Source organism: Silurus aristotelis (genome assembly GCF_946808225.1).
Source record: "Silurus aristotelis genome assembly, chromosome: 4".
NCBI classification, from domain to species: domain Eukaryota; kingdom Metazoa; phylum Chordata; class Actinopteri; order Siluriformes; family Siluridae; genus Silurus; species Silurus aristotelis.
The window spans coordinates 18,618,217-18,632,703 of NC_139577.1; the positions used below are offsets into that span (position 1 = coordinate 18,618,217).

Below are 14,487 nucleotides of genomic sequence, written 5' to 3' on the forward strand. Positions count from 1 at the left end.
AAATGGACAATGTATGTTATATCGAAAAGCCTCGAAAGGGCTTAAACTGACATGGTGTGGTTTAGGTTACAGTTGGTTTAACACATGATATCTGGGAAGTATTTGAGGAATGTAGTTTATGTAAAGGTTTTAATCATGGGAGACGAACGTAAAAAAATTCAACGACAGAAAGTTTATACTGTAGTTTACCTCTGTTTTCTAAGCAATTACTTTATATACTAAGTAATACTAAGTGATCACATCTGAGTGTGATCAAAGGGCAGTACATATTTTATAACTTTAAATGTAGCTTTATTTTGTATAACATGTCATTTGTAGACAGAAATTACAGGCAGAATATCAAAAGTTAAAAGTCTAGATGTACATATAAAGCATACATTTCTCAATTTTATAGAATGTGTCTAATTGTTTACTAAACTTTAGAAGTCCTAACCTCATATATATATATATATATATATATATATATATATATATATATATATATATATATATATATATATATATATATATATATATATATATATATATATATATATAGACTGTTTGATTTTATAAGAAGTAAACCATGCCTGAAGGGATCGGTGTAAAATGCTTTAAGAGATGATGTGAAATGTTGAGATTCCAGAAGGTAAATGTCATGTCTCATGCTGGTCTAAGATGTGAAAATGATGGGGCGGTAAAGTAACGGACCCATTAGCACTGAAAACATGAAACCATTATATATTTTCCCCTTCATTTAATACTGTTTGTGGTGCCTTAGATTTGATTGCCTGGTGGTAAATTATCACTACATTCTGCTACCGAGGAGTCAGCAGTAAAATAGGAAGATCCCAGTGTCACAAAACCAGTGCAAAACCAGTCCTGCAATTTCATCTGTCTTATTCTTCAGCTCCTACATTAGTCAATGAATGGAGTTTCGCTGTGGAATCTTGTAGCTAATAGCTCTTCTGTGCCTATATTGGTACAATGCAGGTTTTACTTCCAGCCTCATATTGCTTGGAAGGAGTTGTGTTTTAATCGTCGTCGTAATACTTCAGAGTCTTGTTTTCCCTCAGTAAAAAGCCAAGACATCAGTGTAATCGCTCGCTGCTGATTTATAAATACTCAACACAAAACTAAATTAAAGAGGGTTTTTCTTTTTTTATTTTCTTTTTTTCAAAAGTAAATTGTCTGTAGTAGTATTGGCTCTCATGTACCCTTTCATTTTTGTGTAGGAGCACAACTTCCTTGAAAAAATGGATTTAATGAAGTACAGATTTTTATGGCTAAGATTTGAATTAGGTTATTAGGGTTCCTCAGTTTGTTTTCTTTTCTTTTAGTTTTTTTTTTGTTTGTTTGTTTGTTTTTTGTTTTTTTTGTTTAACCCTGTGATGTGCTCGTTTTGCTCTTCCAGCCAGAGAGGCGATTGCAGGTGGTAATGTACATGCATTTACAAGTGCTTTTGCAATTGTGTCTGTCTTGAAATATGTTATACTTGACTTTTTATAGCTCACTCTCAACGTCAACTTGTTCTTCTGTGTATTTTGGAAACCAGTATAGATGTGGAAATTATTGCAATTTGAAACCAGATGGAAATGTTTTTCTTTTGTCTTTTTCTTTTCCCTTTCAAAGATACAACTGTATGTTCGCTTTTCTGTATATATTCGATAGCCATTGTCATTAGCTCTTTTCAATGTTATGATGCAATATTCGAATTGTTTATGCGAAAAAAGGGGCCTTTTTTTTTTAAGCTACAAAAGAGCTGGGAGTTTTTACATTGTTTTACAATAATCTTAAGGTTTTATCCTATAGAAATATTTATGGAAAGTCTTTCTGCATTTTCATTTCTTTTTTTTTTTTGTGTGTATAAAAAGCAACAGAACTACACTATGAAGGAAATATTGATGATGACATAATATTATTCAGAGGTTGGTACATAATTATAATGCCCTTTCAAGCCATTTAATGCTTTTTTTTTTTTGTTGTTATTTTAGATCTTTTCAGTGTATACAGTAACTTTACATAGTACAAACACAAGTGCTTTAATATGGCTATAAAATCACAGCGTCTCTGCACAGATGTTTAGAATAGCAGTTCTAGGAAAGCAATAGCATTGTGCTAACTAACACTTCATGTAAGAAACTGACTCACACCACTGTAAGTCAAACTGTATCAAACTGTGAGTGTTTTAATGTCACCAGTTAATTCACCAGGTCAAAGAATGAATATGAATTTTCTTCATCTTGTTTTGGAGATTAAGATTTCGCCTAACTGTGTGTGAGACAAAGAACTGTAGCTGAGTTTGCATGTGCATGTATTTTTTAACAGATTTATTAAGTATCCTTTTGTGCAATTCTATTATTTAATATTAGTTCAATGTAATTTTTTGGAAAACGTGCTTTCATAGAGTTCACCTCGCAAGTAACGGATTGTTGTATAATGAAATGCCTTTATTCACTTGTAGGGTATATTAGATGAATACATATTTACTGAATGTACTGATGACTCGCTCATGTGACAAGTTAGAATCTCGTGTTTATGATGTCTGTAACATTTTGAAATCATATTGGATTGGACGGAGCGACAGCGTGATGAAGGAGGTTTTTAAAGAGAGAACAACTGTTGCTTAATGTCCATGAAATGGCATTCCGATATGTGCCTTATTTGTTAGCTAGAAAAATCGAATATTTTGTGCTTTTAGGGTTTGTTGAATTAAAACATTGAATCTAAATTCATTTTTTGCGTCTTCTCTTTTTTTGGATTCATTTACAACAGCATTCATTTCTTCTGTTTAATGCATGTGTCAAGGTTTCTGTATATGTTTTGGCTCTCAGCGTGAGTTGAGAAATCTTCAGTCTTTCACTTGGAAGGCAGTACGCTTTTGATTAATGATTAAGAGTATGGTCCTGTGGGGTGATGCTCGTGTAACAGAAATCCAGGTTTAAATCCAGCCTCAGGAGTAGTTATCATTCTGACATCAGGTTCATATATTGTTGAAAAGGCTCAGGAAGAGAATTTCCGTCACTGCATACTTTCAGTACGTTTCACTGAAGCAAATTTATATTTTTTTGCCACACAGTCCACAGTAAAAAAGACAGATGTCTTTTTTTCTTACCGTTCAACATTATGGCTTGTGATGATTGTAAACATGTGAGTGCTACATGAGAAAGTTGGAGCTTGGCAGGGGGACAGATGTTCCTCTCCGAGCCAAGTTTCTGTAATTGAACTACATATTCCAAATCACTAAAAACTTCACAAAAGGGTGGAGGCCCAAATTATATCAAGTTTGTTTTACAACAATGTAGACTTAAACAGAGCAGGGAATGTGAGCGTCTCCATGGCAACACTGTAACCTGAGAAGTCAAACAAACCTTGTGATCTCAGCTTACATATGGTTTTATTTAAGTGGACTGTTTTTTTTTCCCCACAAAGATTCATAATTTACTTTCATAAAGCATTACTGTGATAAGCTACACCTCCACCTCAACACTCACAGAGCACAGGGCATGGAAGATACAGACTTTTTGGCAAATACTGTAACAGAAAGATTAGCTTGCACTCCATACAAAAGAAGCTGACCTTAAGGTGGAGACATTTCATGGACACATATTATGTCACATCCTGTTGTAGGGGACAGGAAGTCTTAACTAAAAACAAAGCAAAAATAAATAAAAAATGCTCTACAGCATTATCGTTATCATCACTGTCCACATCAGGAAATAAAAAAGTGCAACTCACTCTAAAGTTTCAAAATGCAAATGAATTTTGGAAATGTACTTTATTAATAAAGCCAGTATATATATATATTCTGAGGGATTCCCCAACTGGAAAGAGCCATAGAAAAATAAAATCCATAAGCACACAATAGGTTTCATGTACACTGCAGTTTATTCTGTGGATTTAGCTACATTTGTTTTTCCAAACAAACAACATGCATGCACAGATTTTATGTTTGATTAGTACCTGTTCATGTTCATTATGCAGCAGGAGTGCTTACTTAGCAAGCATAAAACACTGAGATTCATTTCCCCACACATTGAAGTGGGTCCTATTTATTTCAGTCAGAAAGATATAAAACAGTACAACCCTTTAATCATAAAGAAATATATCCAATTGCATTGAATGTATTGGCTCTAAAATCATTTACCTTCTGGCTGGCGATAAATCGCTTACATGAGAACAGTCAGTTGTCAGCTCTGTACAGTGTAAAGTCGTGTATTATTTTAGTTCCCCACAGTCTGTGATGACAATCTTCTGAAGTGTTCCTCCGTCGTGCAAACCATATGACTCCATTACCCTGACGGTCTCCATGCCCTCTTTCACTTGACCAAACACAACATGTTTGCCATCAAGCCTGAAAGAGTAAGAGAAAGAGAGAGAAAGAGAGAGAAAGAGAGAGAGAGAGAGAGAGAGAGAGAGGGAGAGAGAGAGAAAGCATAAAGCATACAGTATAATATGTTAGACTTCAGAGTTAATAAAGTGCTGCAAAAGAAAGCACCATTAACAGAGCAATAACATGTTTTATACACTAGCGTCAGTAGGAAAGCTTAGTCCTATGTGATTGCAGGCTTCTCTGTGTACCATTCGGTTTTGGCAGTGCAGATGAAGAACTGAGATCCATTGGTGTTCGGCCCAGAGTTCGCCATTGACAGCACACCTGTGAAGAACAAGAGGAGCAAACATTACACACTGCAGTCTTGCTCTGCACTACTGACATGTATTATATTGTACAGTAACTAAAAGCTTTACAATTGAAAATGATTTAGTGGCCACATCATAACCAAAAAAAAAAAAAAAGTTCCACAAGAATAAGAAAATCGGAACCGGGGCTGGGGAAGGTGGGGGCAGAAAATACCAGTGCAGAGGGCACATCTGGATTGGGTAAGTTATGCCTCACTACTATAATTACATCCAGGCCAGTATTGCACAAGCTAACACTATTTGGCCATATCAATCTATCAGGAGGGTCTGTTGGTTTAGGAACCCCCTGGCACCAAAAATGCACTGTGAGACACTGATGTTGACTTTCTCTCGAAGTAGGTCATTTGCCAGGGAATTACAAAATCCGTTTTCTTCTTCTACTGAGTCCTGTGTCACCATCTAGTGGAGGGATCTAAAAGTGAACCAGGCCTTGACTCTATTCCCTGACAGCTACAAACATCTGTACATAGCTGACAATAGGCAATATTATTTAAAAATGGAAAGAAAGCACTAAAGTATCATGCATGATATACACAAATATAGTCATATCTGTACTGATTAACTTTAAAAAAAAAACACAACATCAAAAAAAAATTACATCAGCAATTAGAATGAGAAACGAGTCATATTTAGACACCCAGTTACTTACCAGACATGCAAGAAAGCTGGTTTCTCTAAATAATAATAGCATAAGAAATTAATTTATATGTACTGATATTAATGTGTCCTGTCTCAATGGCTCCTTTGTACAGTAATATAATGTTAGTTATTCGTATCTACCATTCCAACCTATTTCTGCATGCATAGAACGTTACGTTCTGTGTTAGGTCTGTGAAATAAAATAATACATTATCGATCCATGTTTATATTTCCGGATACTCCATGAGTGAAAAGCAATAAATCAATGTAAACCAGGAAGCAGCAAAAAAATAAATAAATAAGAAATTACAATTAAAAACTTAATTCATCATCACCTGGTCCAGTGTGTTTCAACTTAAAATTCTCATCTTTGAATTTCTGTCCATATATTGATTTTCCACCAGTGCCACTGTGATTCGTGAAATCTCCACCCTGTAGAAATGAAAGCGATAAGACTGTGAAACAGGCCCAAGTACACATCCCAATTTCACACACTGCAGATGACTAATACAAGCTGTTAAACACTACAAAAAACACTAAAGGCAGTATCTACTATTCTGCCTGAAGCGTGAGTAGAGTAAAACCACAAGGAATTATTAAATCACAAGCTTCGTCAAAGTTAGACCAAAACTGGAATAGACTGTGTGACTCAACAAATACCTGGCACATGAACTCAGGAATGATTCTATGGAATATGGAACCTTTATATCCAAACCCATGCTTTCCTGTACACAGCGCTCTGAAGTTCTCTGAAAAATAAAAACATCTCATATTCAGTTACGATGATGAGATCAGTCATGAATTAATTCGATGTAATTCAATTTGGACTTAAACTATAAATAAGGCAAGAGTAAAAAAAAATATGGAACAGTCCGAAAAATAATGTGCTGGATGAAGTGCTTTTGTAAAAGTACAAATACTTTGCATAAACATTACCCCAATAAATATTTTGGGGTAATTATTTGTGCAAAGTTCCATTGTCCTGTGCATCATACGTTTAAAAGGAGAGTGCTTTCTATTGTTATAGACACACTGTGCAAGAACTGTGAGTTTGTGGTCTCACAACCACATTACTACGTCGTCGACTTACGACCACGATTGGGACAGACATACCGGTCGTAACACTATTTGGTCGTAAGTAGAGTAGGCTATATGTACAGTACTGAGTAATTATGCCGGAAGTAATAAAAAATAACGTACGCCGCGGCTAGCGGTTGTGGTCGTAAAGTCGAATGGTCGTAAAGTCGAATAGGTTGTAAGTCGACGACTACCTGTATTTAATTATCACTGCATACTATTTATGTATTCACTTTAAAATAGTAAAGGGACAACATTTTTTTCTAAAATGTATTGGAGAAAGTTTCTCAATATGAAATACTAGTTCAAGTTTCAAGTTCAAGTTTGTAGTTTATATTTCACAACGGACATTGTCTCAAAGCAGCTTTACAGAACTTTAAGAGAATAGTGTGTATTTATCCCTAATGAGCAGCCTGGGTGACTGAGGAAGAAACCTTGAGAGGAACCAGACTCAAAAGGGGAACCCATCCTCATTTGGGTGATTTCAAGGGTGTGATTATAAATCTCAAAACAATACAAAACACCGGAGAGTGGGAACTACTATGAGCACCGGAGTGTGTGATTATGAGTAATGTCCTTTCTACAGTCTTCTACAGGCAGTTGACTTTATGAAACCAGGAGCTACTGAGCAACTCATAAAATAGCATAAAATATCTCTATGCCAGAGCCTTTAAAAAGACTCGAAATGATAAAGTATCAAAACTAGAAAACTGTCAAATACTTTGTTACTGTTCACCACTGAAAAAAATCCAAGGTATGTTGTGTAGTGTAGATCCAACACAAAGCAGAGAATCTGTTTCAACACAAAAATTGATTCTGTTCCAATAACTGGATATTCTAAAGCATATCATTCCTGTCATGTCAAATTTACAATTATCATGTGACATACAAATGAATGTGTGTGTGTGTGTGTGTGTGTGTGTGTGTGTGTGTGTGTGTGTGTGTGTGTTTATTTGATTAGGTTTATATAAGTTGTATATTGTTATTATAAAAGCAATATAACGTTAAAACCAGTGCATTGATATAAACCTATAATTTGCCGCGCAGCCGGAACTACTTTCACATCTGCTGAGTAAATAATCAAACACCTGAAATCAATCAACAGCGTTGAAACAATCAGAACTGAGATCCAAACAGTGCCGTTGCATAGTTTAAATAAATAAAGAAAAATGTTAATTAATAGATAGATAGATAGATAGATAGATAGATAGATAGATAGATAGATAGATAGATAGATAGATAGATAGATAGATAGATAGATAGATAGATAGATAGATAGATAGATAGATAGATAGAGATAAATAAGGCATATGCTCTTACCTGCTGTTTTGGGAACCACATCTGCATTAAGCTTGTAAAAAATATTAATATTTACAACTAAAACCTTTCCACAGCCGTACAGCTTGAAAATATAATAATAATAATAATAATAATAATAATAATATATAATATGCTATGATATAATACTATGATTTCTAATTATATTTTTGTGATAAAGGCCAGAGTGACTTTATACAGGTTAATGATTAATGTAGATTCTTACTTCAATTATAATTCTGCCAATAAACTCGTCGTCAGCCGCAATGTCCAGGAAGACCATCGGATTCCGCACGGTTCCTGGCAGCAGTCTGCCGGCGGCGATGGCGAGAGAAGAATATTTTAATCGGTTTTTCATTTGTAACATGGTGTCCGGTTTTATATATATATATATATATATATATATATATATATATATATATATATATATTAAACTGTAAACACTAGCGGGACTCAGTGCTGAAGGTGAACTCCAGATCTCTGTGAACACAAAGCGGCGGTGACCGCAGAGTGAGCGCGTTTTAGAGTGGTGAGGAACTCACAGCGACCCCGTGTGGCCATATTCTGTATCACGTGTCAGAGCCCAGGGTCACCATGCACTATGAGGGCAGCTGTTTGTGGTCACGTGACCGATCATATTCATTTTGCAGCTTTAGCTCCTGCTTATAACATAATAATAATCTACATTAGGTTTTCCACTAAATTTTTTACACCTGACAGAATCCATGGAAACAAAATGTGTTACAGGTCAAATTACAGATAATGTAAATTTATCCATTATTTCAAAGAATGTTTTGTTACAAATGTAAGAAAATTTAACAAACATTACAAATGTAATATTGAGATAGATGGGATATATTCAAAATATTTTGGGATTCAGAAGGCTGAATGAAAGCAGTTAGTGGTAACCAGAAAAACATACTGACAACATAGTGAGCGTTTCATCTGAATACATATTTATTAGATAAATATTAGGATGTCACAGCATCTAACTACATACAGTTTTGCAAGACTAAAAATCACAATTAGTTTTTTTCTTCCGAACAGTTTAGAATATGAAATGATTGTACACAGAATGTACAAAACAAAACAAAACAAAAAACAAACGACAACTGCCACTTTAGGTGCCAATCACCTCAGATTGTACCTTTCCCCCCCTCTGATCATATCAAAATTGTACAAACTATTTAATTTGAATACAATCTTTTGGAACCATTCCAGGCCCCGTGCCCCCTCCTCCAAATTATTTCCCAGGATTTTCTTCATCTTTTGTAGCACCTTATAGAGTACACAGGTAATGGAGCAATACACAGAAGCTAATTACACAAAAGGTGAAACAAGTGTGTCTGTTTGCCCCCCATAATTCCCCTTTTCTAGGAGGCATTGGAAATATTTTACATAAGTGAAACAAAAAAAACAAACAAAAACAAACAATAATGGAAAGAGGTTCCACAGACGCTAACGAACACAGATTCATTTTACCCAATTCGAGTCTGATAGGAGGTTGCAAGCTTTACAAATTCTAAATACACAATGCACATTCCCCTGGGGAAAAGGAATACATTTCTGTTAACGTGTCTCTATTTGTCATTTACATATGTACATGCATCCCTTATGTCCCTTGCTTAGGGCATTCATTCAAACTGTTTCCCACTGAGACCTGTGTCTGAATCAGCGTCTAATTCATTTCACTGTAACTGACGCCATATCCACTCGCTTCCTTCTACATTAACTGAACAGCTACAGTAAGTGACAGGTCGAAAACAGGGACTCGACTCAACAGCCTGCAGTGTAACCAATGTGCAAGCGGAGAGCGCAGTTCATTTTCTGTCTGTAGGTGTCTACAAATTAAGAAATGTAAGAAAACATGTGGCAGTGCATCAGTTAAAAAAGAAAAAGACATCCAAGTGAATTTAAAATTCAACTGAAGCTACGGGCTAAAGCGCATTTGCCTGTTCAGAGGAACATCAACGAACACAGAGCCTATACATAACTGAACAACGACAGTCTGTGATACAAAATAATTTAAAATGGAAATGAAAACTAAAATACATGGTGAAGTGTTCAGCTGAACGCTTTTGTGAAGCTCAAACAAGTGAATGCATTGCTCGAACGCGAACTAAAAAAAAAAAAAGAAACAAATCTTAAAGCAAACATACAGTACATGATATCATGATTAACAAACTTTAAATAGGTGAGGAGTATGTATATTTATTTGCAGTTTCTGTTATCCTGAAATTATATTGTGTCTCATAATACAAAAACTGTTAAAACAGTAATCTGATTGAGTGTTAAGTGGTTTCCTATTTGACTAGGCCGCTTGGGCCTAACACAAGAATGCACACATACGGGGAAAACATCGTTTCTGAGACTCTTTCATGTTGGGGATTTGTAGGGATTAAAATAACAGATTATGTAGACGTGTAACCTCGACAAAACCAAAACCATAGAAATCATTGTATCATACAATACTATGTGATAATCGATGTGTGAATGGACTGATGGAAATGAAAGTTGTCACATGCTCAGTCATAAAAGAAGATGATTAGCTTGGTACGACAGGTTTGAGCCCTCTCCTCCGATCACTATGCAGAACTTTGGTAATACATGGCCATTTTGCAATAAACGCACATACACTGTACATTTAAAGAGTTACACCGACAGGGGATAAACAGGAAGTTATATCATGAACAATATATTGCGCATAACAAACGACCATAGTTCATGTAAAAAAAAAATAAAATAAAATAAAAAACCCAGAGGGACATGTCTGAAAGCACTGATTTTGAAAAAAGGAAAAAAAAAAAAAAAAAAAAGAAAGTAAGAAAATCAGTCTACACTTGGTTCGGTCACCAAAGCAACGTGGGATTGGCACGAGTGCACAATGAACACACTGTATGCACACTGAATTTTTTTGTTATTCATGACATCACAGGCCTGGGAGGGACAAAGCTCATGCATTAAATGGGGAACGACTCCCAGAAGAGACAGCTGACAAGAGGATACGGATGTTTGTTACACTCAAATTACTCTTTAAAAAGTGATTGCATTACTTCTTATGTTACAAAATGAATTGCGTTGCCCACTGACTTTGATTCCACAGCACTCTGAGATGGAGAGATTTGTGAAGGGGGTACAGTGCTGGTTATCGATGCACGTCATTACACATACAGTATCGATATGTTGGTGTTCCTATATAAAACAGTGAAACGAATTGTCACAATGCCCTCAGGGACTTGTATCAGATTTGAATACAACACTCATGAGTGAATAGGATAAACAAAATGATATATGCCAATCTGAGGGAATTTCCACACATCACACGTTCACACGTTCCACATGAGCTACAGAGGACTTCAGAGGCCCGGCATTAGTCTGTAAGATGGAAGTACCACGTCGCTATTATGCTAAACCTCTCAGTGACTGTGATGCAGCCTTTCGTTCCTGTGATGTTTTCCTTTTTCGGTCTTTCGGTTGCAGTTTCGCTGAATGTTGTGCTTTTTTTTTTTCCCAAGGGACTTCTGACATACAGTGAGGACATCCACTCAAAAACACTAGATGGAGATTTGGGAAGCTGTAGACGTAAAGCTTGGAAGAACAAACCTAAAAAAGCTCATGGGGGGGACACACACATAAGCCAGTACAGGAAGTATTTTTTTTCTTCTATTCAGGTCTTGCTTTTCACAAAAGGAAAAAAAAATCTGAATAAAAAAAATGCTACAACACTTTTCTAGTGAGCACACCTACAGTTCTGTGTGACATATATTCTTATGATTATAGCTGCACAGTTTTTTTTTTTCATATTAGTATTGAAATATCACTTTAGTGCCAACCAACATGGCTGCTATATATGTGTGGAAAAAGGACGTCCGTAAAAGAGTGAGATATTTACACTAGAGAGGCAGAGGGAGGACAAGTGTTTTGCGGTTGTAATGTACTGAAATGGTGGTCAGGGTTCTGCTGGACTCCTGAAAGCTGAACATTACCATTAGTGCCTCAGGTAAAGGTGGGTTAAAGGGAAGTCAGTTGTTTTCAAAGAGAGAGAGCAGATCGTCATTGCTGTTGCTGGGGAGGTCCGGAGGGTCCAGATATGACAGTAATTCGTCTGGGTTGGCCAGCTCGGGCAGCAGCTGCATAGAGGCGAGAGAAATTGTTACAAATCAGGCGGAGTGTGTATAATGGTGCATTTACAAAGTACTCTATCTATATTGTTCTAATTTATTATCTGAGGAAATGAAGAAAAACATTTTTTATCTTTATATTCATTCTCCAGTTTATTTTCTCCTTCAAACCAAGTGAAATATGACTAAACCTGTATGACTAAATAAATTTGAGCACTGAACTGAAGATATTGACCTGCTGCTGCAGTTTTATGATTAGATGATTGGATAATTGCATGAATAAGGGACAATGTGGCGAGTCAATGCCAATTTAGTCAGACAACATACTGAAATACTATATTAATGCACTAACAATATAAACATAGCTCATTCAGATTAAAGACTGAATGAGATATATGTATAATAATAATTATTATTACATAATTATATTCTACATATATATATATATATATATATATATATATATATATGGTACATTGATTTTTATCATATTAAAAATGCATCATGTTTGGCATCAATTTTTTTTTTTTTTAATGATCTGGTATCATAAGTTTGCCTTCCACATGACCACATACCACATGCTTACATACCCTGACCTACCGCTATAAAACTGTTATTAAAACCTATTTTAAAAATATAATTTTTTTCTTCTACCCTTTTAAATGAGTACATCGCGCAAGCCAGCCATGACTTGCCAAAAATGCTGCCAGCTTGTGACCCTTCAAAGCATGGAGAAATGGCTAATGCAGTGATGCTTTAGTGCACGCTAACCGTACTCACCTCCAGTGAGGGCTCGGGCATGTCTGCTGCCCCCTGACTTCCCACCTGGCCCTCAGCACCAGGGTTAAAGGTCATGTCACCATGCGTGTGACTGTTGGGGCCAGGCTGTTGTTGCTGGGGGGGAGGGGCTTGGCGCGGGGTCGGCCCAGATGAAGGGCCGCTGTGATGTAATGGCTGTGCAGATTGGCTGTTTGGGTGGGGTGATACGTGCATGCCTGGTGGCATTGAAGCATGGGATTGCTCAGCACTCACAGGATGAGGCATCTACAAGGAGAGCAGAGAGAGGCAGTAAAGCATCATGGGTATTAGAAAGCATGAGCAGCCTGATATATGCAGGGTAGAGCAATGCAGATGGAGCGCAGACAAAAATTTGCTTTCTAAAAAGGATGAAATACTTACAATTACAGTATTCATGTATTTTACATGATATATGGTAAATGACAAATATATATCTATATAATTATATCTATCTATCTATCTATCTATCTATCTATCTATCTATCTATCTATCTATCTATCTATCTATCTATCTATCTATCTATCTATCTATCTATCTGTCTGTCTAAGTCTGAGTTTTAAATGTAATTTAATTTTTCAAAGATATGGAAAAAAAGATAAATATAAAATCAATAGTGCTAGCGTTAGCGGCTAACGCTAGCGCTATGGATTTAGGATTCAAGGTTTTTTATTTGTCATAGTTCCCCCTAATATATATATATATATATATATATATATATATATATATATATATATATATATATATATATATATATATATATATATATATTTTTTTTTTTTTTTTATTATTATAATTGATTGCTGGAAACTATCCCCAGTTTTCTCTCATCTATACCTCTGTAAACAAATGCCCCCTCAGACTATTTGGTTAAAATATCAAACACGTTCTGTACACAGAGGAAAGGGTTTGGTCCAGTGTTGAGTGTTTGAATGACAAACAAGACTCTGAAGTGTTTGATATAAACAGCACTTAAATAAAAGCAGCCAGGCTATGGATGAGAGACCAAACCAATGAGACGAGCTGATGTCAGAAATCTGGATGGGTTCTACCAAAGTGTCTTACCGAGTCGGCCATGCCATGGCTCAGAGGTTTGTCTGGACCCATGAGGTTGTTGGGTACATCTGGAGGGTGCGAAAGCTGAGGGCCGTGCATGAAGTCATTTATTGGAGCTCCTCCACCAGAATTACTGTGCGGAAAGTCAAAGTTTCCATGGCCTTGGTAACTGTTGCCTGACAAACAAAAGCAGAGAAGAGTAATGGGAAGCTGTTACCTCAGGCATGATTAGCCAGAGGCACAGAGAGAGAAAAATTTTTACTTTACTGAGCCATTTAAAAACCTGCAGGTGTCTGACACTTTGTACTGTGCAAAAAAAACAAGTAAAACCAAAAGAAAAGAATCTTGTAAAAAAAACTAGCCTGGTTCTGTTCACTAGTTATCAATGGCAATGTTGTTTCTTTTATTTTTGAATTCTGAAACTGTAAAACCTATTTACATGTATCCATTCTTGTTCACAACTTAATGAGGAGCAGTATATACAACTATTTAAAGAAACACATACAGAACCACTATACATGCTTGCAGGTCCTGACTTTGACACACCACTCAGCAATAAAGCCAAGAATGTCACAATAAACAATAATAAAATTGTTTTTGATTCATACTTCATGTTTCATACTCACAAGCTATTCCTTTTACAATACTTTTATTTTATTTAGACTAAAATCAGGCTCATGTGATCATAATACCTGTGATATGTCATTGTAAAAATGAAAGTATATGTGTACCTGAGAAACTGAGCTTAACAGGGAAAATTGTTTATGTCTTTCCACTTAAGAGCAATATAATATTTAGATT

The 14,487-nt window shown here is 35.8% G+C and overlaps 2 protein-coding genes across 11 annotated transcripts in view; both read right to left on the reverse strand.

Moving 5' to 3' along the window:
- Positions 1 to 1,823: 1,823 nt before the first annotated feature.
- ppifa (peptidylprolyl isomerase Fa) lies at positions 1,824 to 8,242 on the reverse strand. Its single transcript, XM_083540348.1, has 7 exons — positions 8,133 to 8,242; positions 7,940 to 8,091; positions 7,717 to 7,747; positions 5,980 to 6,068; positions 5,655 to 5,751; positions 4,561 to 4,636; positions 1,824 to 4,333 (listed from the first exon to the last, which is right to left on the reverse strand). Exons 2-7 carry the CDS (start codon positions 8,078 to 8,080, stop codon positions 4,198 to 4,200), a joined length of 570 nt encoding a protein of 189 aa, XP_083396474.1. The 5' UTR covers positions 8,081 to 8,091; positions 8,133 to 8,242; the 3' UTR covers positions 1,824 to 4,197.
- A 404-nt stretch (positions 8,243 to 8,646) lies between these two features.
- zmiz1a (zinc finger, MIZ-type containing 1a) overlaps positions 8,647 to 14,487 on the reverse strand; it is a 112,862-nt gene continuing 107,021 nt past the window's right edge. For all 10 annotated transcript variants that reach the window (XM_083540332.1, XM_083540333.1, XM_083540336.1 and 7 more), the window contains 3 exons: positions 13,696 to 13,862; positions 12,615 to 12,878; positions 8,647 to 11,843 (listed from right to left, as the gene is read on the reverse strand). In XM_083540332.1, the coding sequence (XP_083396458.1) occupies positions 11,736 to 11,843; positions 12,615 to 12,878; positions 13,696 to 13,862 (539 nt within the window). In that variant the 3' untranslated portion in view covers positions 8,647 to 11,735. The remainder of the gene's footprint in view (positions 11,844 to 12,614; positions 12,879 to 13,695; positions 13,863 to 14,487) is intronic.